The 19,710-nt window shown below is 55.5% G+C and overlaps 10 protein-coding genes across 10 annotated transcripts; 5 read left to right on the top strand and 5 right to left on the bottom strand.

The window, feature by feature from the left end:
* Positions 1-335: 335 nt before the first annotated feature.
* SCHCODRAFT_02503330 (uncharacterized protein) lies at positions 336-4,779 on the bottom strand (the record flags this gene model as incomplete). The annotated part of the gene is made up of 14 exons (XM_003032065.2): positions 336-749; positions 799-995; positions 1,047-1,298; positions 1,351-1,985; positions 2,043-2,450; positions 2,530-2,828; positions 2,872-2,985; positions 3,035-3,206; positions 3,266-3,282; positions 3,368-3,515; positions 3,602-3,774; positions 3,833-4,349; positions 4,399-4,577; positions 4,633-4,779. 14 exons carry the CDS (start codon positions 4,777-4,779, stop codon positions 336-338), a joined length of 3,672 nt encoding a protein of 1,223 aa, XP_003032111.1.
* A 557-nt stretch (positions 4,780-5,336) lies between these two features.
* Positions 5,337-7,813, bottom strand: SCHCODRAFT_02733648 (uncharacterized protein; the record flags this gene model as incomplete). Its single annotated transcript, XM_003032067.2, has 4 exons — positions 5,337-7,227; positions 7,275-7,369; positions 7,426-7,486; positions 7,540-7,813. 4 exons carry the CDS (start codon positions 7,811-7,813, stop codon positions 5,648-5,650), a joined length of 2,010 nt encoding a protein of 669 aa, XP_003032113.2. The 3' UTR covers positions 5,337-5,647.
* A 584-nt stretch (positions 7,814-8,397) lies between these two features.
* Positions 8,398-9,127, bottom strand: SCHCODRAFT_085169 (uncharacterized protein). The gene is made up of 4 exons (XM_003032068.1): positions 9,062-9,127; positions 8,958-9,009; positions 8,584-8,905; positions 8,398-8,532 (listed from the first exon to the last, which is right to left on the bottom strand). The coding sequence occupies exons 3-4, from the start codon at positions 8,850-8,852 to the stop codon at positions 8,526-8,528; spliced, it is 276 nt and encodes a 91-aa protein (XP_003032114.1). The 5' UTR covers positions 8,853-8,905; positions 8,958-9,009; positions 9,062-9,127; the 3' UTR covers positions 8,398-8,525.
* A 1,374-nt stretch (positions 9,128-10,501) lies between these two features.
* SCHCODRAFT_02668091 (uncharacterized protein) lies at positions 10,502-10,871 on the bottom strand (the record flags this gene model as incomplete). Its single annotated transcript, XM_003032069.2, has 2 exons — positions 10,502-10,681; positions 10,731-10,871. 2 exons carry the CDS (start codon positions 10,869-10,871, stop codon positions 10,502-10,504), a joined length of 321 nt encoding a protein of 106 aa, XP_003032115.1.
* An 82-nt stretch (positions 10,872-10,953) lies between these two features.
* On the bottom strand, positions 10,954-12,191 carry SCHCODRAFT_02701559 (uncharacterized protein; the record flags this gene model as incomplete). The annotated part of the gene is made up of 5 exons (XM_003032070.2): positions 10,954-11,101; positions 11,152-11,482; positions 11,536-11,626; positions 11,679-11,962; positions 12,017-12,191. The coding sequence occupies 5 exons, from the start codon at positions 12,189-12,191 to the stop codon at positions 10,954-10,956; spliced, it is 1,029 nt and encodes a 342-aa protein (XP_003032116.1).
* A 201-nt stretch (positions 12,192-12,392) lies between these two features.
* On the top strand, positions 12,393-15,558 carry SCHCODRAFT_01171736 (uncharacterized protein; the record flags this gene model as incomplete). Its single annotated transcript, XM_050341167.1, has 6 exons — positions 12,393-12,452; positions 12,513-12,959; positions 13,164-13,379; positions 13,425-13,617; positions 13,669-13,700; positions 13,771-15,558. The coding sequence occupies 6 exons, from the start codon at positions 12,393-12,395 to the stop codon at positions 15,556-15,558; spliced, it is 2,736 nt and encodes a 911-aa protein (XP_050200157.1).
* Positions 15,559-16,047: 489 nt separating this feature from the next.
* Positions 16,048-16,251, top strand: SCHCODRAFT_02481063 (uncharacterized protein; the record flags this gene model as incomplete). Its single annotated transcript, XM_050342794.1, has 1 exon — positions 16,048-16,251. A coding segment is annotated over one exon (204 nt), but the record flags the coding sequence as incomplete, so codon positions are not given.
* A 592-nt stretch (positions 16,252-16,843) lies between these two features.
* SCHCODRAFT_02456706 (uncharacterized protein) lies at positions 16,844-17,080 on the top strand (the record flags this gene model as incomplete). Its single annotated transcript, XM_050342580.1, has 1 exon — positions 16,844-17,080. A coding segment is annotated over one exon (237 nt), but the record flags the coding sequence as incomplete, so codon positions are not given.
* Positions 17,081-17,122: 42 nt separating this feature from the next.
* SCHCODRAFT_01067198 (uncharacterized protein) lies at positions 17,123-17,998 on the top strand (the record flags this gene model as incomplete). Its single annotated transcript, XM_050340966.1, has 3 exons — positions 17,123-17,287; positions 17,336-17,536; positions 17,594-17,998. Coding segments are annotated over 3 exons (771 nt in total), but the record flags the coding sequence as incomplete, so codon positions are not given.
* Positions 17,999-18,058: 60 nt separating this feature from the next.
* Positions 18,059-18,418, top strand: SCHCODRAFT_02579232 (uncharacterized protein; the record flags this gene model as incomplete). The annotated part of the gene is made up of 1 exon (XM_050343899.1): positions 18,059-18,418. The coding sequence occupies one exon, from the start codon at positions 18,059-18,061 to the stop codon at positions 18,416-18,418; it is 360 nt and encodes a 119-aa protein (XP_050200153.1).
* Positions 18,419-19,710: the final 1,292 nt, after the last annotated feature.

Here is a 19,710-nt window from a genome sequence, read left to right as displayed (position 1 = left end):
GAATGCGCGACTGGCCATGATCGGCCGATCCGGCTTAAACTTGCAGACGGGCAGAGACAAGAGAACACCCACCGATATATCGCTAGGTCACATGGCCACGTTCGTCTGCTCAGGGCACCGTGGCCACGGTGGTGCACCCATGTGTCCGCCAGCGCGTGGAGGCTTGAGTGCATGGCTAGGCGTCACAGCCGTCGCATTGAAAAGCAGTCTGTGCCGATCTTGGCGGTTTCATACGTCCGAAGGTATATGGCTGCTGTTGCGAAGAACCCTTAGACCTATTTTCCCCAATTTAGAATGGTATGTTCGCTGATCTCCCTAGGGCTAAACCTAACGGGTCACTGGTGTCTCCCCACTGTGGACTTCCAGCGCTGTACCTCTTCCTCTTCGCGCTTCTCCTCTTCCTCGCGTTTCGCCTCCAGCATCTCCGCATTCCTCTCCAGTAGTTCGTCCATCTGCTTCTGATGCTTGGCCCATATCTTATCCTCCGCGACCAACCTTGACTTCGAGTCCTTGAACGCTTTGGAGTACTTGTGTTGGTGAGCCATCGCCCACCGGAACCGCTGCGTCTTTCCTCTGCGCCAGTCCTTGACGAACTGACTCCGTTTTTCTTCGAACCGTCGGACGATATCTGGAAAGTGCTTTGTGCGAAGGAGCGTGAGGAACATCGCGAAGTCGATGGCATCGGAGCTATTCCTCAGATCCCACTCAGGACAATTCGTGTCGATGATATGGTGGACAACTTGGACAGCCTATGGTCAGCTCAGTGGGTTGCCACGCGCCCTCTAGTGGCGTACTCACATCTTGCTTCGTCACATTAGAGGGCCGCTCGGCCCAACCGCATAGTAACCGCCCTTTCGCTCCGACCGTAGCAAGCGCAAAGACCGCGACGTCGTACATGTCCAGGCTCGCGTAGTAACTCGTGCCCGACAAAATATAAGCGCGACCCTGATTTGAGCCTTGCAAGGGCACGCGGAACACGCCTGGTAGGCAGACCGCTATCGATGTGTAAGCCAGAGACGATGAGAGAAATCCCATGCCGTACTTACACTTCCAATTGACTCCTCTTGCAGGACTAGAGGCAGCGTTTCTGGGGCAAGTGTCATCGGATTGCTGGGGTCCGCCGCTCTTGCCAGCGATGAGGCTTTCGTCGTCCAGCATAACAGCAGTCTCCGGCGTGGTCTCATCTTCGCACGTCGTGCATTCATCGACGCCCTCGTGAGGTTGACTATGGTTCTTTGCGGTAGGTGCACCTTCCGCCCGGGTATAATCCTTTACTGCAGCGTTACTCCTCGTCATCGCTATCACTGGGTCGTAAGCCTCGTCGTCACGCGGGCAACACGGCATACTGACCTTCGGAAACAGGCCTTGCCCGTAACCTTTGTGCAAACTCGCGCACAAGATGAACAATTTGTGGCGCAGATGATGGAAGAGCCTGGTTAGGTGCTGGCTCGGTATTTCCAACCACGTCTCGCCGACCCCGCTGTAGTCCGGGGGCCCCGACGATAGTGAACCTCTTGAGCTTGGTAGCAAGGCGATGGTCTTCATCCGTGAACACGTCTGGTACCTCCGCAAACACTACACCATCGCAAATCCCGTACTGGGGCTCGCATAGTGCGCGAGCCTCGAGTGCTTCCATAGTGCTAGACTGCCTTTGATATCGCGTAGCGCAGTCTAGGCGCCAATTTCGCTCCGCATTCACTGCCGCTGATAGAGCATTGACGTGCGCAAAGAGCGCGGTCTTAGACCGTTCCTTGAACTGACGGACGAGCTTCGTATCCTTGCTCTCTTCATGGGCAGAACGATCATCGGGCTGAGCGGCAGCCTCTGCGGAAGTGGTAAGGAACGAAGATACGCCGCCACCAGCTGCAGATGCTGCAGCATCGTCTCTGGCAGAAGAAAGCCCTTCGAACGTGGAGGCAAGTTGTCGAGGTGCGGATAAATCGACGTCACCGTAGAGGTGATCGCTAAGACAAGGCCAGGCTTCACTGGATGAAACGAACGAGTCAGCCTCGAGAGCAGGGGAAAGCGCTGCTGCGTCCTACCCGGAGTCCTCATCAGTTGCGTCGTCCTGATCACCCTGATCACCCTCATGGCCATCGGTGCTCTCGTCGCTCTCGTCGTTCGGGTAGTCCTCGTTGTAGCTCGCGTTCTCCTCGTCGAAGCTCGCACTGTCCTCGCAGCTTCCAAAGTCCTCGTCTCTGTCTCCACCATCATTCTCGCAGTCTTTGTCAACATCGTCATCATCAGCAGATGATTCTTCGGAAGTGGATGCAGGCGCCTCAGGCTCCAAGTCACCCAGAGGAGGGACAACGTCGTAAGAGTATTCCTTGAGTAGAGGGTTGTTCCAGGACAGCAGCGCAAAGTCGACATAGTTATTATTATGGAATCCCCCTTGCTGGGCAGCCTTTGCGGCTTCCACTCGGCGTTTTTCAACTTCGAACAGGATGTTCCTAGAAAGAGATACTCGGCGCTTGAGGCTTGCGGGATGATCAAAATCGCGGTATGGCACGAATTGGAATCAAGGCTCACCGATTGTGCAAGAAGTAACGCTGGTTTGCGTCCGAGGTTGCAACGAACACATCGGCAAGCAGGCGATCGATGATAGCGTCCCATACGTGTCGAGATCCTGCTTCGTCGGGGTCAAGGGTCTGAAGGTGGTCTCGAGATGCCAGGTCTGAGAGACGGAGAACTTCTGGCAGCGCGGCGACTAGCGTAGTGCATTCTATTGGATCCAATGTCGTCAGCTCATCGAGGTTGTAGGTCGACCGAATGATTTGTTCTAGTCTCTTCTCTTCGTGGTATACGGGCCATTGGTGCGCGTGCTCCAGCTGCGAGCATCAGTACGATACTGAGATTTATACACGGGCTTACTCGATGAAGGGGGTGGCGATTCGAAATGCGTGCATCGCAAATGAGACTGCCTCGCTCGAAATCATAACCCGTCACGTATAGTCTCTGCTTCTTCAGGAACTCAGTGGGAAGAGGCTGCGTATGAGCTTGAGTAAGACGAGTTGTGAATCTCAACGATGCTGACCTCGACATCGCACAATCGAGGGAGCATCAACGTCTCAACGACTCCTGCGAGCACAGGAGGCAGGTTCGGAATGGCGTAATATATGGCAGGAAACGCTCCAAAAGCGACGCCACGATCAATGAAAAATTCGTTCATCTGGTCAGCGCTGGTGCTACCGATGTCCCTAGCAATCCTATATCGAGATCACACAACTATCAGTCACGCGTACAGCGTTGTAAGTGGAAGGCTCACCTCGGCGAGGTCGTGGCCTTGCGATCGCGAGCGTGACTGTTGATTATGAGATATCTGCGCATGTATCTAGAGGCAGCACAATATAGCAATCAAAGCACGCACTCGGAAGGGCTTGACGCTGAACATTGCGGAAGATTTGAAGACGAAGAGGGCGGTTGGCTTGATGTCATTCAGCATGCAGGAGGATATGAAAGAAGGGCCGAGGCGACTTGCACGCAGCGTTCTAACCAGCTCCTCACGCGAGCACAACCTGGTCCATGCATTGTAAGATCATCAGCCTTACGAGCGTATTCGATACGCCAAGCACGACTGAGTCTAGGTAAAAAGCTGGGAGACCGCTGAGCAGTGTTGATATGGTGTCGTACGCCCTTGGCACAGCGAGACACGTATGGTCGAAGAGAGATCAAGAAAAGCGCGAGTGACCAAGCTGAAGGGAGGTCCGACAAGTCGAATATGCCCAGTTCGTGGTGTGCAGTAGCGCCTTCAGCGTGAGCAACATGGACTTGGACCTGCATGTGCGTATATGATTCCGTCCTTGGATCAGGAAAAGGAAAACGAGATACGCACACATGGGTGAGACGAGGTTGTCTCGAGCCAGCCGACAACGAGATGCAGGCAATTCCCTTCCGGAGCGAAGGTGAGGCCAATGAGCGGTTCATTGATTCCGAAAGTGTGTCTCTGCAGCAAAGCGCTGCACATGAGGCTGTATATCTCGTCCTTGTCCGCGACGCAGAAGAGGGCGAGCCGAATTGGTTCGCGCGGACGCCGTCCGCTCAGCAGATGCAAATCGCCGTCTGTGTGACACTGTTCGTCCACGAAAATGGCGGGGGAAAATGTTGATGAGGTATCAGCAAATTCCTCATCTTCCGAGAGCGTTCCTTCGGTACTGAGGTCTTGGACAGGGGTTGCGCGTCGTCGTGCATCAGATGTAGCATGTCTAGAGTTTGTCCTCGGTTCTGCTGTAATCGGCGATATAGGAAGGGTCAAAAGCGACGTGGCGCGACCGGTGTGGGGCAGCACCCGACTGATCGCTGGATTCTTCATCTGACAAGGATAGGCCGCCCGCGCATATAATGGCTGAAAGCTGAGAACGAGGTAAGCATGTACGAAAAAGGAACTGTGCGCATTCCCACTGTGTCTGAGACTCAGGTATGAGTTCTTGAAGGATTTCTGTAGCGAATGGGCTAATGATTGTCGTGCGGGGATCCCGACCAAGTTGAGGCAGCCGTTCCTCAGATTGGGACAGCGATTGAAGTCGCTTGACGACTTTCATTGTTATGAGCATACAAGAGGCCAGTTCATGACGAGATGCCTGATGAAAACATCGCTGTCAGTTGCTGCGAAGACACCGAAGGTAGAAAACTCACTTGTTGCGATGCCCACGTTTGGAATGTGGACGCATCTCGGAGTCTCGCAAGTATAGCGGACAGTTCTGGTGAGTATATATGCAGATCCTCTGGCTCTTCTATGAGATGAGCTATCACTGGGGTGGCGAGGGGTTGCTTGAAGGACATTGTGACGACGGTGGTGGAGGTCAAGGGCGTGCATTCCACGTGCGACCAGCTGGGTCGTGACCTTGGTCACAGTCACGATTTACGAAGGCTCTGCTGGGCGCTGCTCTGCAAACCCTTTCCGGTTCTGTTCGTGGCGCAACAACTCACAGAACTTCCGACCATGACGAGACACATTTGGTTTTCAATATACGCTACATCAAGTGCTACTACATCCAACCAAACTATGAACACACGGCCCCCACAGGGGGCCATCCAGGGAGAGACAGAGACCCATGGAACACGCGCCACTGGGGCGCGCGTCTCCGCGCACGCGCGGACGCGTAGCGCCATGATAATAAGTATACAGTCATGAGAAGCATAACCAGAAACCGCAGCAAACTATGCGTACGGCGAAAGCAGAAAGACGAGACAGCATAGCAAGACCGACAGCAGAGCATGACATGGCCGGTACCCGACGCCTGGCGCGAATAACGGCTGGCGTGCGTGCCGGGGTGAGACTATGGGCGGCATCAAGCCTGTGTGTAGGGATAAAGGGAGGAGGGGACCCAGGAGCGCAAGACAACGTGAGGTTAATGTATGTGGTTTATGTGTGTGCGCGCCCATGTGGGAGCCTTGCGCCCCCAGGCGGGTCGTGAGTGTGCGTGAGGAGGGTGAGGGTGCGTGATAAAGAGCGTGGATGAGAGTCGTTAAGACGGGCGCGCCCTTGCTAGAGTCGATGTTGGGTGCCCTTCCGAGAATGAATAGATGTGTTTGGCTTCCTGACGTCCGAGAAGTTGGATTGAAGCTTCCGAGATGTCGAGGCCGGCGAAGGCGGGTGATTAATGTGAGCACCCGTCACCGAGCCTCAGAAGCCGTGGTCTCCAGTGAATCAGGCACTCTCGGTGCACTCCGGCGACGTGGTCGCGGCGGGGGCGGACGAGGCAACAGCGGCGGCTGAGGAGTACGCGAAAGACGCAGACCCGCTGGGCTGGTAGAACGTGGCAGTGCCGGAACCCGCGCCAGGTGCGGAGCCAGAGGCGGAGGGGAACGCGGCACCGGAACCAGATGCAGATGGGAACGCGGACCCAGAACCGGACGGGAGGGCAGACCCAGGGGCCGACGCGGACGGGTAGGCAGAGTATGACCACTCGCCCTCGTCGCAGTCGCCCTCGCCATCCGTCGACGAGGAGGAAGAGGCGGCGGCAGTGCCGGTAGCAGTGGCCGTCGCGTCCGAGCCTTCCTCGTCGTCGCAGTCGTCACCATCATCCTCGGAGGAGGTACCGGTGGAGGATGCGCCCGAGGACGAGCCGGTAGCTGAGGCGTCACCAGCAGAGCCGCTGGTAGCGGCGCGGGAACCATCGTCGGAGCCCTCATCGTCGCAGTCGTCGCCCTCATTGTTGTTACCCGAGGACGAGCCGCTGTTGGACGAAGAGGCGCCATTGTTGACTGACGTGGAAGAAGACGCGGCGGCGGAGCCAGTGGCGGACGCCGAGGCGCCCTCACTGTCATCGCAGTCGTCGCCGTCCTCAGAGCCCGTACCAGTGGACGAGGCGCCGGCAGCGGAGGCAGCGGTGCCGGAGGCGCTATCGTCGCCCTCGTCATCGCAGTCCTCGCCGTCGTCCTCGTCGTTCGCGTTCTCGCCATCGGTGTCGTCCTCGCCGTCATCCTCATCATCGCAGTCTTCGTCGTCACCGTTGTCCGGGGAGCCGGTGCTGGTCGCGGACGCGGCGGAGCTCCACGCGGTGCTGGTCGGCGCGACCGAGTCCGTGGGCTGCGCGTTCACGTTACCGGCGGAGATGGTCAAGCCGAGGCTCGCGCTGATGGTTTCGGAGCTCCACCAGTCGGTGGACGAGGCGCCATCGGACGAGCCAGAGCCAGAGTCGTCACCACCGTCACCGCCAGCCTGGTACACCTTGATCGAGTTGATGCGCCACTTCGCGTTCTTGAAGTTGCCCGGGTCGGCAACAGTGTCAGCGCACGAGCCGGAGCAACCATCAGAGTTGAACGAGCTGCCGGCCCAGTCGCCGCAGAGCGTCGTGTCGATGATGAGCTGCTGCGAGTAGAAGTGGCTGGCGATGTCGCATGTCTCCGTGGCCCAGAACGCCGCGGGGCTGTCCCAGCTCGACGGGTCCGGGTTCCCTGAAGTGATGTCCTGGGGGACGTCGCCGCGGGAGAAGAACCAGATCTTGATGCCCGTCGAGTCGATAAGGTGCGCGTAGACCCCACCACCGGCCTCGTTGAAGCCCTTGCCGTAGCTGCGGTTGTCGGTATCGAAGTAGGCGCAACCGGCGTTGTCGCCGTTGGCGGAGGCGCACTTTGCGTTACCGAGGTTCGCGGTAATCTTAGCGTTGCCGGCGGAGGCGGAGCAGCCATCGGACGTGTGGAGGGTGTACTGGTTGGTGGTGGCCTCGTTTACGCCCTCAAGGACGTCGATTTCGCCACCGGCGGGCCAGTTGGGGCCGTTGGACCCTGACATAGGTCAGCATAGGAGGTAAAGGGATCTAGAGCTGACTTACAGTAGGCGGGCCAGACGGAGCAGCCCCAAGGCATCGCTTCGAAGTCGGCAATGAACAGGCCGTTATCGTAGTTTGCCTTGGAGCTAATGCGGACACTAGAAGCAGAATTGGTTGGCACATCGTATGGAAGAGCAGTAGATCAGACACGTACGAGTCACGGTTGCCACCGCTAGGAAGCCAGGTAGTGTCATCAACGGCCAGCACGACGACACCTGGAAGGCACATTAAGCACAAGCCACGGAGGGCATCTATCGCCGATACGCACCATTATCAACATAGGCGAGCTTCTTCTCCGTGGCTTCGTCTTTCCCGAGGTAGTTGACACTGCCATGGGTGGGGTCCTCGCTATGCCAGAAGTCGAACTCGCTGTTGCGACGCGTCAGTAAAGCGGAAGTAAAGTCGCGATCGGGGGACGCACTCAAGAATGTTAGACGAGTCGAACTTGTCCTTGAGGGTGTACGACGTGGCGCGCGGGCGCACGGTGTTGTGGTGGCGCCAGTTGGAGTGGCCGCGGCCGTGGATGGAGGGGCGCAGGGCATCGACTGAGGCGGTGGAGAGCGCGAGCGCGGCAACGAACGCCTTAACGAAAGACATGGTGATATGTGCAGAAGAGACTGTCGTTCGTGGGAGTGAGTGGGAGGAGGGACCAGCGGGCGTATGCAAGCAAGACACCCGGAGAACAAACAAGCACGGAGCACAAGAAAAATGAAAGGAAGGGCGTCGACAAGACGAACCACGTACGCGCGCCCGCCCTTATATAGGCGATCGGTCCGTCCGCGCGATCGATGGAGCCGTTGCCACGGTACCCGAATGGGCGTGGCGCCCCAGGTACCCCACACGTGCAACCTCTCTATTGCGCCCACAATTGATCCCAATCTGGTCTCGCCGCCGTCCAGAACGGGACGCACACAACACCTCGAACGTGTTGTGTGCCCGCAGGTCCAGTCAAAGACATCAACAAAGAGACACACACCTCAATGGCTCGAGCACGATTGTCTTTCGATTCAGAGGAATGGAGTGGTGACAGTCACCTTGGCAAAGGGCGCGCCCCACGCGCACCGTCACACTAGAGAAGCGTCGGCTACGCCTCCCAACGACCTTGCTTGCGCATGCACACAATGATGAGTTGAAACAAATTGTTATTTATGCTTTTAGCTGGGTTGAACCACGGTAACGTACAAGTACACAGAACAATATCAGTCGGTCGACAACACACTACATATACGCTTCATCCGGCAGGTCAAAGGCAGGTCAGAGACTGCAGTTCAGTGTATCAGTAAAGTGGGCATATGCGAAGGCAGGTACTCACAGACGCATCTTCTTCATGGGTGAAGTGGACTTGATGCCGGCCTTGCGCTTCGTGCCCTCCGCGCCGCGCGAGACGATGTTGATCTCGTCCAGTTCGTAAGAGAAGACGGACTGTTTCTTGATGAGATAGTGGCGCAGCTTGAAGGAGGCAAGCACGAGGGAGCCTCCAATAGCGTCCTCGTACGCGTTCGGGTTGATGATGTTGTCGTTCTCGTAAGCCGGCAAAGGTACGACACGATGAGTCGAGCTGATCTCCTTGACATCCCTCATGGCGTGGATGGTGTGAAAGGGGTAATGGTTGATGTTGTAAAATGAGGGGAGGCCTAATCGATGATATCGTCAGCGAAAAAGTAGTCGAGGTCAAGGTGGTCTTACCTGCGAGATCCGGACGGACAAGCGATCCATCTACTGCCGAGCGTTGAAGCTTCTGCAAAGCAGGTGAGAATAGGTAGTTACGAGAGACAAGGGTGAAGACGTACAGCAAACACCCGGTGATTCAGGTGGAAAAACCCCTCTAGGGAAGGGCCCGTGCTATACTCGGACTTCGCCCGCAGTCCAAGGAGCTTGCGGAGATTGTCGACTGCGGAGGTGTGCTCTGGTACGAATGAAGCAAACTTCCGAGCTACAGCACCCAAGCGGATCTTGAGAGTGAGCTTGTCGAACTTGGGTGGATCGGGGAGGGAGGAGTTCTGCAATCCCTGCCAGTTGCCGTCTGCAGTGAGAAGAGAGCCGGCTTTGTCGACGGTAGTGACAAGCTGAAGGATGACTGGGTCGCCATCAACAGGCGGCCTGTCGTCTTCATCGTCCGCTTCCTCTGAGCTAGCTTCAGAAGCGGTGTCTTGCATCGACGCATACCGGGCCTTCGCTATATTCACGTCAGAGGGATGGAGTGAGGATGGGTAAGCAACGCACCATCCTCAAGATCTTTGAAAACAACAACATCGCCAATACTGTCCCGGCCCCAGGTCGTGTATCGCTCGACAAGATCGGCGTCAGGAAGGTAGAGATGACCGTATCTGATCATGACGTAGAGAGCGGATGTGCGTAGTCTGGCGAGCTGCTCATCCAGCTGCTGTGCCGAAAGGACACGGCCTGTGGTCGTGTTCGAGGCTGACGAGGTGCCCGCGGCAGAGTTCGACGCCGGCTGAGCGGTCTTGCCCTTGGTGGGGAGTGCTTTCGCAGTCGAAGGGGGCATGGTTGGAGGAAGATGGGGAAGGAGAGTGAGCGCAGCGACATTGGATATTTGTGCACTGCGGAATCGTAGCCAATTCTTACGGGATGACAAGGCAAACAAGCATGAGACGCTCTGCCTGGCGTGTTAGCCCGATCTCGCCCCACGTGATTATGTGGCGTTCTTGTCCCACAGTCTTGTGACTTCTTGTTCATGTTCGACTTCTCCCTCGTCTGCATTGCGAATGTTGATAGAGGCTCAAAGAGAGAAAATCGCTCACAAGACACTATTGTGTTCTGGCTGACAGCATTGTGTCACTTTGATCACTTGTTGTGGCTATTAATGCACTTGCGTATCGAGGCGCCGTGTGCATCCCCTTGAGTCGCCTTTACATGTCGCTGATGTCCCACTATCTATCTCCTCATTCCTTGGTCGCGCGACCAGTTTCAGCACCGCCACAGCTAGAGACAGCAGACAAGCACAATAAGGGTGCCCGCTCTCTCAATACAGGTGTGTGGTTGCGCTCTGTTCAGGCATTATATCAGCTAACATGCTTTAAGCACCTTACAATCACACTCTCCTCTTCTTAGCAAGTCTGCATAAACGTAAGTAAATGAATTGGCGAGCAGCGGTTATACTCAATGGAAGATAGCATTGCCTCTGGTGACGATGGAACAGGCACACACCTACATTCAACAATACGTCTACAAGACTTGAGAGGCGAAATACATATCCACTTCAACCCCCGTCATTGATTCCGAGACTCTGCACTCAATCGAGCTTTCAATCTGTTGAGCCAGCTGTTCTCCTGTCCATCTTCGGTCTTGAGGAGTCGGAGCATTGTGTCAACGTGTTTCACTGTGTTGTCTGCGTTGTGGGAGTTGAACGGCAAGCAGTTTGCTTCCATCTGCGCCTGGACTTTGATAAGCTGGAAAAATGTGAATATGAATCACGGTAAGTGAAGAAAGCTGACGAACCGCGCCTCGAAGCAAAGCATGAGCTAGCTCAATGGCGATCTGATGGTCTATTGTCTCATCCACTACAGCATCGAGTAAAGCGTCTGCGAGTGTGGATGAATGAGGAGCGGACGGCACTTGACTTGGCTCAGTGGCTTCCATGTTGTGTTGCTGAGATGAAACAGGATGAGGAACACGAGAAATCAAGTTCATTTAAACACGGAGATATACCATGAGACTAAAACTAATTGCGCGTCGCGAACAAAGGAACAATAGATGAAGGAAACTCTGCGTCGTTGTCGGACATTGTTGCATCGCTGTCACCGCCGTCTGAGCCATTGTCACTGCACGCCTTGTGGTCGTCTTCGCCGTTCAGCAGCGCACGTGTCGGACTGAGAACGTTGTGCTCAGTAGTCGTTGGCGAAGCTGAACAAGAACATACCGTGGCAGAGGAAATCTCGCAGACAAGGGCACACCCTTTCCCGAGCGCTGCACCGAGTGGGTCACAGGACCCCGTCGAATGATCAGGATCTCCTCGAGTTGGTGGAGGAAATAGTGGTGACCACGCTTGTCGCGCTGGTGGCGAAGCTTGAACAGGACGTTGACAAGAGCACCAGGCAGGACAGTCTCGTAGTATGAGGGATCTAAGAGGTTGTTGTGCTCATCGTATACGGGCAGAGGACGAACTTGATGCGTAGGAGTCAGACGTGTGAGCTCCTGTCGAGCTGCATCTGTTGTCGTCGGCCAGCCTTCATTTGTAAAGCAGCTGGGAACTAAGCGGAAGCGTAAATAGATGCATGATAGTAGCACCAGAATGAGCACGTACGAGGGTGCTCAATGAGTGTGGATGGACGTTCTTCAAAAGCGCGCCTCTGTAGAGGAGGCAGCGGTGAGCCAGGCTCAAACGAAAGCTTCTTCTGTGAGTGCGTTAAATGGCGTGAAAATGCGACGAGAAATGCGCTTGAATACCTCCAAGAGACGATGCGTGATGGGAAGTACGTCCCAACTGTACGCAGTTGGACTCTCATCATCGATGATCATGCTCTTGATCGCGTACAGGTGTCTAGCAGCTCGGAGGGAGTCGATCTGAAATGTGCCATGGAACAGCAGAGCGGGTGCGATGTAGAACGCGATGGAGATGTCCTCGAAAAGGTTGTTGTTCGGGCCACCGCCGTTCCATTTGCCATCAGGACTGAAGCGAGCACCCGTTCCAGGAAGGATGCGCCCTGGAAAGGCGAGAATTGCCTCACGGCCTGAAGAGAATAAGTCATGAGGGATACTCACTCCTAAAGTTCAATATGACGTACTTTCGATGGTGCACAGAATATCTGCATCGTCGGCAATGCCCCAGTGTACAGGGAGTTCTGGCCAGCCCGCCGAGTTCAGCGCTGGAAGGTAGACAATAGCATGCTTGTGGTAGTTATCAAGAGCTTGAGAGTGAAGTTCAGTCTGGATCTCATCGAGCTGCTGATGACAGGCCATGATGAAAAGACGTACCATGGGCCAGCAGTGCGGCATGTAAATATACGCACCCATGGAAGTCTCAGTCATATGTTGTTCGGCCTTGTACTGCTTGTCGAGGGGTTGAAGAGCAAGGCTTGTGACGGACGTGTGACCTGCAAAAAACAGAGGCGAGACGGAGACAAGACACGCGTTTCGAACACTGGTCACTGCTTTACCATCATGGAGGATGCGTCGACGGGACAGAGCGCTGACCAGGCAGCGCGGCTGATGCGCCTCACAGTTCAGGACTTGCTCAATACCGCACGCAGGCATCATATCGTCATACCAAGTCGAGTGCAGCATAGTCGCAAGCCCCAGATTATCGAGCATATCATCACCAATGCCCCATCAGCGGTTCTTGAAGAATATCAGCGCATGATCGACGCCAAGCGGGCAGGCCTACCTAGGAAGCGTAAGAGGGAAGATGAAGAGGAAGGAGATGTCACGGGACGCGCACATGGTCGCTCTGGGCAACGCAGGCGCACGGTGGACGTACACGAGTACCTTCGATCACCGTCAGCAGCAGTGATCATGGATTGCTGTCGTCGCTTTATTGAGCGCACCTCGAACTCTGCACTTGCCAACTGGATCTGCGCAGTGTGCTCACGAGAGAGAGATCATCTCGGACCCGACAAGCCTCCCGCTAACATACGTCTGGCCAACATGCCAAACGCGCATAAACTCTACCCCTCGCAGCCTCACGCGGAGCACGACATATATCACGGCATGCTCCTAGATCCAGCGGGTGTGCGTGTTGATGAGGCAGGCGAGGAAAGCGCCACCGTCTGCGCAGAATGCCTGGACGATCTGAAGGCTCCAAACAATGACCCACCGAAGTTCTCTCTCGCCAATGGCCTCTGGATTGGACGTACACCCTGGATTCTGCAGCAGCTAACTGTCGTGGAGCAGCTGTTGCTATCGCTGGTGTACCCCCGAGTATTCATATACAAGCTTCGCCCGAAAATTGGAGGCGCGCCCGACGGGTCATCCAACCAACGGGCAATGCGCGGCAATGTTTGCTCCTATGATCTGGATATGAATGGAGTGGCCGACATGGTAGAGGGCGATCTCCTCCCACGGCCACTGTCCATCCTCCCATCTACGCTGAGCGTCACTATAATCGGGCCGGGCCCTCTTCCGGAGGGATGGCTTCACTCGACGTTCCGAGTTCGCCGGCCAGTGCTCCGTCACGCGTTCGCGTGGCTTCGGGAGAATGATCCCAAGTATTTTGGCGCGCTGGAATTATCAGAGGAAAGGCTGTCATCTATTCCGGATGACGACGTACCAGCAGAGGTCCTAGCGTGTATCACGCGCGATGATGATGAGGGCATTGGTGAGGAGGAGCATGGGGGATATGCGCCCCAAGACGAAGAAGGTGGAGGGGATGTACACGAAGGAGATCAAGGTGAAATTGAGCATGAACGCGCAAGTTTCGGAAAGCTAAAGCATTTTTTAGACCAAGCGCCGGATTTGACTGTAGACGCCGGCGTCAGCAGAGCAGGCGAAGGAACCTCACAAGCGCGTAAGTACTCAAGCGAAGAGATGAGGTGCAGTGAAGCTGACCTTTGAAGCAGAGGTCATACCCTTTGATATCGCTGGATCTGTTGACAGTGATCTTCGAAGAGTTCCGGTTAGTGACGTGGCCGCATGGGGCATCTCGAACCTATGGGAACAAGGACAGGAGGGAGGATACGTCGTCCGCCATGGCAGTCGGTTTGTCAGCGACTTTGGACCTGGTGGCAAGCGACGACGGAGAGAAATGCCTGTTGTAGGCAATCATGCCGAGGAGCATAACTTCTTTGAGAAGGCGTTTCCTTACCTCTTTCCATACGGGAGAGGAGGTATCGAGTCAACTCGTCGTGTCCCGCTGGACTTCCGCGAGGAGGTACAATGGTGCATGCGCCATCACACGCGAAGATTCGCGCGCAGCGAGACCTTCTGCTTTGTTGTCTTTGGAATCCTACAGCGCCGGGAAGCGCTCGGTTCTGCGCGTCTTCAGATGCAGCGGAAGACATTCGAGAGGGACGCGCTCACCATCATGAGCATCACAGACGATAAGCTGGAGCAGGCTATTGACGAGGAAGCCCGGGGAGTCGCGATATCAGACCCTTCGATTTGCCTACTTCGCTCGTATGTCCATGCGACCGCTGCCCGAGTGACTGGTACGGACACTGCGCGTGTTCGGCTGCGCAGTCAAATATGGTCGACATCGCTCACATTTGGTCCGCCCTCGCTTTGGATCACCATCAATCCAAGCGATATCCACGATCCAATTGCGCAAATATTCGCTGGGGAGGACATCGACATGGACTCTTTCCTGGCGACCTCGGGGCCAGACAAGCACGAAAGAGCAGTGACTATAGCCAAAGACCCTTACGCAGCGGCGAAGTACTTCCATTTCGTGATCCGTCTCGTCCTCGAGGTCCTTCTGGGCGTGCATGTGACCCCGTTCAAGACCACCTCTCAAGAGGGTATCTTTGGACGGGTGTCAGCGTACTTCGGCACGGTAGAGTCGCAGGGTCGCGGAACACTCCATTTACACATGCTGGTCTATCTGGAGAACACACCGACATCATCCCAGCTACAGTTGATGCTTAAAGACCCAGAGTACCGTGCTCGGGCGGTGGAGTTCATTCGCACGTGCATACGCGCGTATCTTCCAGGCCTTGAAGACGGCGAGTCAGTAAAGTCGATCGAGAGGAATGCGGAGGTGCCGTACTCACGACCCATTCACCCTGACGTGGCGAACTACGCCGAGCGTGTGCAGATGCTCGAGACGAAAGTGGCACGCATGCAACAAGTTCACACTTGTCATCGCCGTCGCTGCCTCGTACTCAACAAAAAGGGTGTTCTGGAGTGCAAGCGAGGCGCACCTTTCGACAGGAACGAAGAGGACTTCGTTCTCGAGGATGGTCGTTGGGGGCCAAAGCGGCTCTTCCCCTACATCAACGCATGGAACCCTGCAATTGCCATCACTCTCAAATGCAATAACGACATCAAGCTACTCACCAATGGTGCCGAAACCAAGAGCATCGCATTCTACTGCACCTCGTATGCTGGGAAGAAGCAGCAAAAGACGCATTCACAGTCTGCTCTCTTGGCAAAGGGATATGCGTACCACCAGACGACGACGGACTATCTTGACAGCATGCGAGATCGGAACCGACTACTGCTCAACCGTTTAGTGCAGACTGTCAATCGTGAGCAGGAGTTAGCTGCGCCAATGGTGATGTCGTACCTTATGGGCTGGGGGGACGTGTATCGCTCGCACCATTACACTGCCATCTACTGGACGACATTCACACGCATGTTGTTGCGCACCTATCCGGACATACAGACAAGGTAAGTAGATACACTGACTTAGTCATGCCCATATGCTGACGCACTGTAGCACTCACGCTCGTGGAGTGCAAGCGCAAGGAGAACATGAAGGAGAGGGAAGCCCTGTTGATTCTACCGTGTGTTGCCTCCCTTCCCATACAGATGGGTGCTGAAAGTACAACAGGATACGTCAACAACTCGTGTGCCAGACGCTGTCGACATCGAGACAGTGACGCTCGAGCTCAGCGGAGAGAAGACAATCTATCCCGCATCTCAGTATACAGACTACGTCTGTCGAGGAAATGCTCTGGAGAACATGAGCGTCTGGGACTTCTTCATTGAAACATGGGAAGCACGAGTACGAGGCGAGCAGCAGGGCAATCATGAGGACGATCAAGGAGCAGCCCATCCACGACAGCAGGAAAGGATACCATACCTTGAGGGCCATCCCTGCCGCGGCTCGAAAACTCGTGTCCTCCGTCTCGATGGTCATAACAACATCGGCAACTTGGTCGGCGCACGTATCCCGAGTGAAGGCGATGACGAGTGCGGAGATCTGCGGCGAGCATCAATCATGATGCTGTTGAAGCCATGGCGAAGATTGACAGACCTTAAAGATGCGGGGCAAACCTGGGAGTCTGCATACGACATGTTCATGTTGGGGGCCACCACGAGGGACCATAGAGTCATCGCCGGCCTTCAGTACTTCCACGACTGTCACGCCGCAGCAGAGGATAGGCGAGCAACGCAAGACCAGGAGCATGCCAGACGGGATGACGATGTTGGACCAGGAGAGGATGGGGAGGGCGATGATGATGTTGATGTTGACCGCCTTCACGCGTCCACGCAACATGTTGCAACTGAGGAAGACGTTCAGGAACAGGAGCGCCTGCAGCAAAGAGGCGGCTTACGAGAATATCTGCATGGGCGAAGCGCTGTGGCCTGTGGCATAGCCGGTCATTTGCTTCGGCCAGTCGGGGAGCAGTGGGATGTAGAGTCGACAACTCCAGCAGTTGCACGCGCTAATACTGGGAGCGAAGATCAGCTCAGCGTATGGCAGCAGGAGATGAAGGTACAGAACGCGGAACTCAATATGGTGGAAATGGTATGTATGACTTGATTATTCAATCTATGCGCCGACTGATGCAATCTAGAATGACGGCAGTGTCAGAGGAGACAAACAGAGAGACGCCATGCCATCCGTGTCCACTTTCATCGGCGAACAGCAATACGGGGGTACACACACATCCTCGTCGCAAACACCGTCGCAAGATGAGATGGATAGGGTACATCACCTGAACGTGGACGACCTTCGTCCTGACCAACGTCGCGCATACGACCTCTTCCGTTGGCATTTGGAGGAGACGCTCGGAAACAAATCACCACCTCCGATGCGCATGCTGCTGTACGGAGAGGGGGGAACGGGCAAGTCGCGCGTAGTGCAGACGATCACTGAGCTCTTCCGCGCAAAGGGCGTACCGCACCTCATCCTCAAGGGAGCATATACGGGCATCGCGGCGTCTCTCATTGATGGAAAAACGCTGCATGTCATTGGCCGCATCTCTGTCAATGACAAGGGTGAGCTCGAGATGTCACAGGAGACGAAGCGAAAGCTTCAGGAGTTCTGGGAAAGATACTCTTACCTCGTCATCGATGAATACTCGATGATATCGAAAGTATTCTTGGCCAAGCTGTCAGCACACGTCGCCATTGGCAAGAACGCACTTACCAAAGGATCATTCGGCGGTATAAGCGTGGCGCTGGCAGGGGACCAACACCAGTTTCCGCCAGTGCAATGCCAGCCTGCAAATCGACTCTACCACCCTCGACACGCAACGGATAACTTGTGGATGGTGGAGGGCAGAAACATCTACGAGGAGTTCACCGATGTCATCATCCTGCGAGAGCAGATGCGAGTCGTGGACAACGAGTGGCGGACCTTCCTCTCAAGGCTACGGCGAGGCGATGTGGCGGAGCAAGACTTGACGATGCTAGACGAGCTTGTGCTGGGTCACCCCAACTGTCCACCAATTCCCACAGATGACCCACGGTGGCAACAGCCTTTCTTGATAACGCCTCGTCATTCAGTGCGCAAGGAGTGGAACGAAGCGGCCATGCGAGCACACTGCGCGTCTACCCGACGGACGCTATACGTCTGCCGAGCCCAAGATACCACCTCGAAGGGACGGTCGTTGACTCTTGCGGAACGTCTGGCTCTCGTTCAGCGATCAAGCGGCAGCAGAAAGTCAGCATCGAAAGACCTACCGCGGGAGATCCAGGTAGCAGTAGGAGCACAGGTCATGGTCACCGAGAACATTGACACAGATCTTGACATCGCCAACGGAGCTCGCGGCCAAATCGTGGGCATAGTGTTCAATCCTGCAGAGCCACAACACACCGACGACAGTGTTGTTCACCTACGGTATCTGCCCGCATATGTCCTCGTCAAGCTTGAGCGGACTCGGCTGCGACAACTTCAAGGTCTTCCGGAAGGAGTCGTGCCCATAGCACCTATTGAACGAGGGATGTCAGTTAGAGTGGAGGACGGCAAGACCGGAAAGAAAGGGACTCGAACAGTTAACAGGCGACAACTTCCCATTACGCCCGCATACGCATTTACGGATTACAGAGCACAAGGCCAGACTCTGCCTGCCGTGATTGTTGACATAGCCAAGGTTCCTAGTGGCACGCCGCTGAACCTTTTCAACGTCTATGTCGCACTTTCGCGCAGCGCAGGGCGCCACAGCATACGCCTGCTGCGCGAGTACGATCGCAGCGTGTTCAGGCAGACACACGAGCCTGAGTTGCTGGCGGAGGATGATAGACTGGAAAGATTGGATGTGGCGTCGAAGGAGCGATGGGCAGCATATCGTTCTAGGTTGTAAATCTTGCATTCTCTGATTATACGGATGACTGTATGTATCGACATGTGGAGAGTAAGACGAGAAGCGGCGGTAGGATTGTCGAGGATATACGTGACTGAAGGACGGTGTTAGACAATGTATGCGGAGGATGCAACCCGGACGTACAGAATCTGGGTGCTCCACGTGACTGAGCACCCAAAATCCGTAGGCCTGTAGCGCACGGCCGCAAAAAGACGAAGATACGCTCGTCATTCACGAAGACCGCGCCAATTCGTCCAGTACGTAGTGAAATGCGTCAGCGCCCCCTAGGGGCGGCGTATTGAATGTTGAATATGTGAAGGACGAGAGCAGCTGAACTCCGCAGACATCTGTGAAAGCCGGTCAAGCAGAGAAACGATCGCAAGATCGACCACACACCTGTAAGGCATGCACCCTGACCACGAGCAGGATGACCCCTTTCCCCGTTGCTGTGACGAAACGTGCAGAAGCTCATATAATGAGCGCGGCGCTGATTTCGGTCGACGACGATAACTGTCGAAATGCGCCTGAGGATCATATGCTGAGTTGAGTGTATGCGTGAAGATTATTCGGAAGCATCGTGAGCGGCACGTTGAAGGAGTGTTCAGAGGATGGCCACACGAGCACACGAAGCACGAGGAAGTGCAGGTCGCGGTCGACGAAGACGATAGCTGGGAAAGAAAATGCGGGACCCCGGCACCGAAGCCGGATAGGGCTCGAAGCGACGCTGACGTCATGGAACGTCGCTGTCCAGACGGTCACGAGCGGAATGACTGCGCCGCTGGGTGCAGTTTATAACGTTCTCGGCATCGTCGTAATAAAACTGACTGCGCGACAGGACATCAGAGGGCATAAGGTGAAGTCGTTGCGTCCGTTTTCGCAGGGAGTCGTTGATAAGAGGCTGGCACTGGTCGTTCACGCTCGTACATAAAACAACGTAGACGGTCCTAGCTTCGACGGGAGGGGCAAGCTCAGATGACGGACGGTATCACAGCAAAGGATTCAGGGATTGTACAAGGTGCATTATCTTATCTCCGTTGTTTGGCTTTATGTACGCGATACAATGGGTCAAACACACACCAGTAAGACCTTGCAAGCAAGGTGATAAATCATCGTGGAGAAGACTGCGCGCCACGACTTACTTCCTGGACCGCTTGTCGGGTAGCTGACCCCACCAGGCTTGCGGTGGGCGGCCATGGTGCCTGCTTGGCGAGCGAACCGACGCGAAGATTCCTACCGCTCCTCGACCCGTCTTCCCGTCGCAGCGCCGGACCTGTAGTCGAAGCCCGCGCTCT

Source organism: Schizophyllum commune, assembly GCF_000143185.2.
Source record: "Schizophyllum commune H4-8 unplaced genomic scaffold SCHCOscaffold_6, whole genome shotgun sequence".
NCBI classification, from domain to species: domain Eukaryota; kingdom Fungi; phylum Basidiomycota; class Agaricomycetes; order Agaricales; family Schizophyllaceae; genus Schizophyllum; species Schizophyllum commune.
Note: the sequence above shows the minus strand (reverse complement) of the source record. Positions and strands in the feature narration are given on the sequence as shown.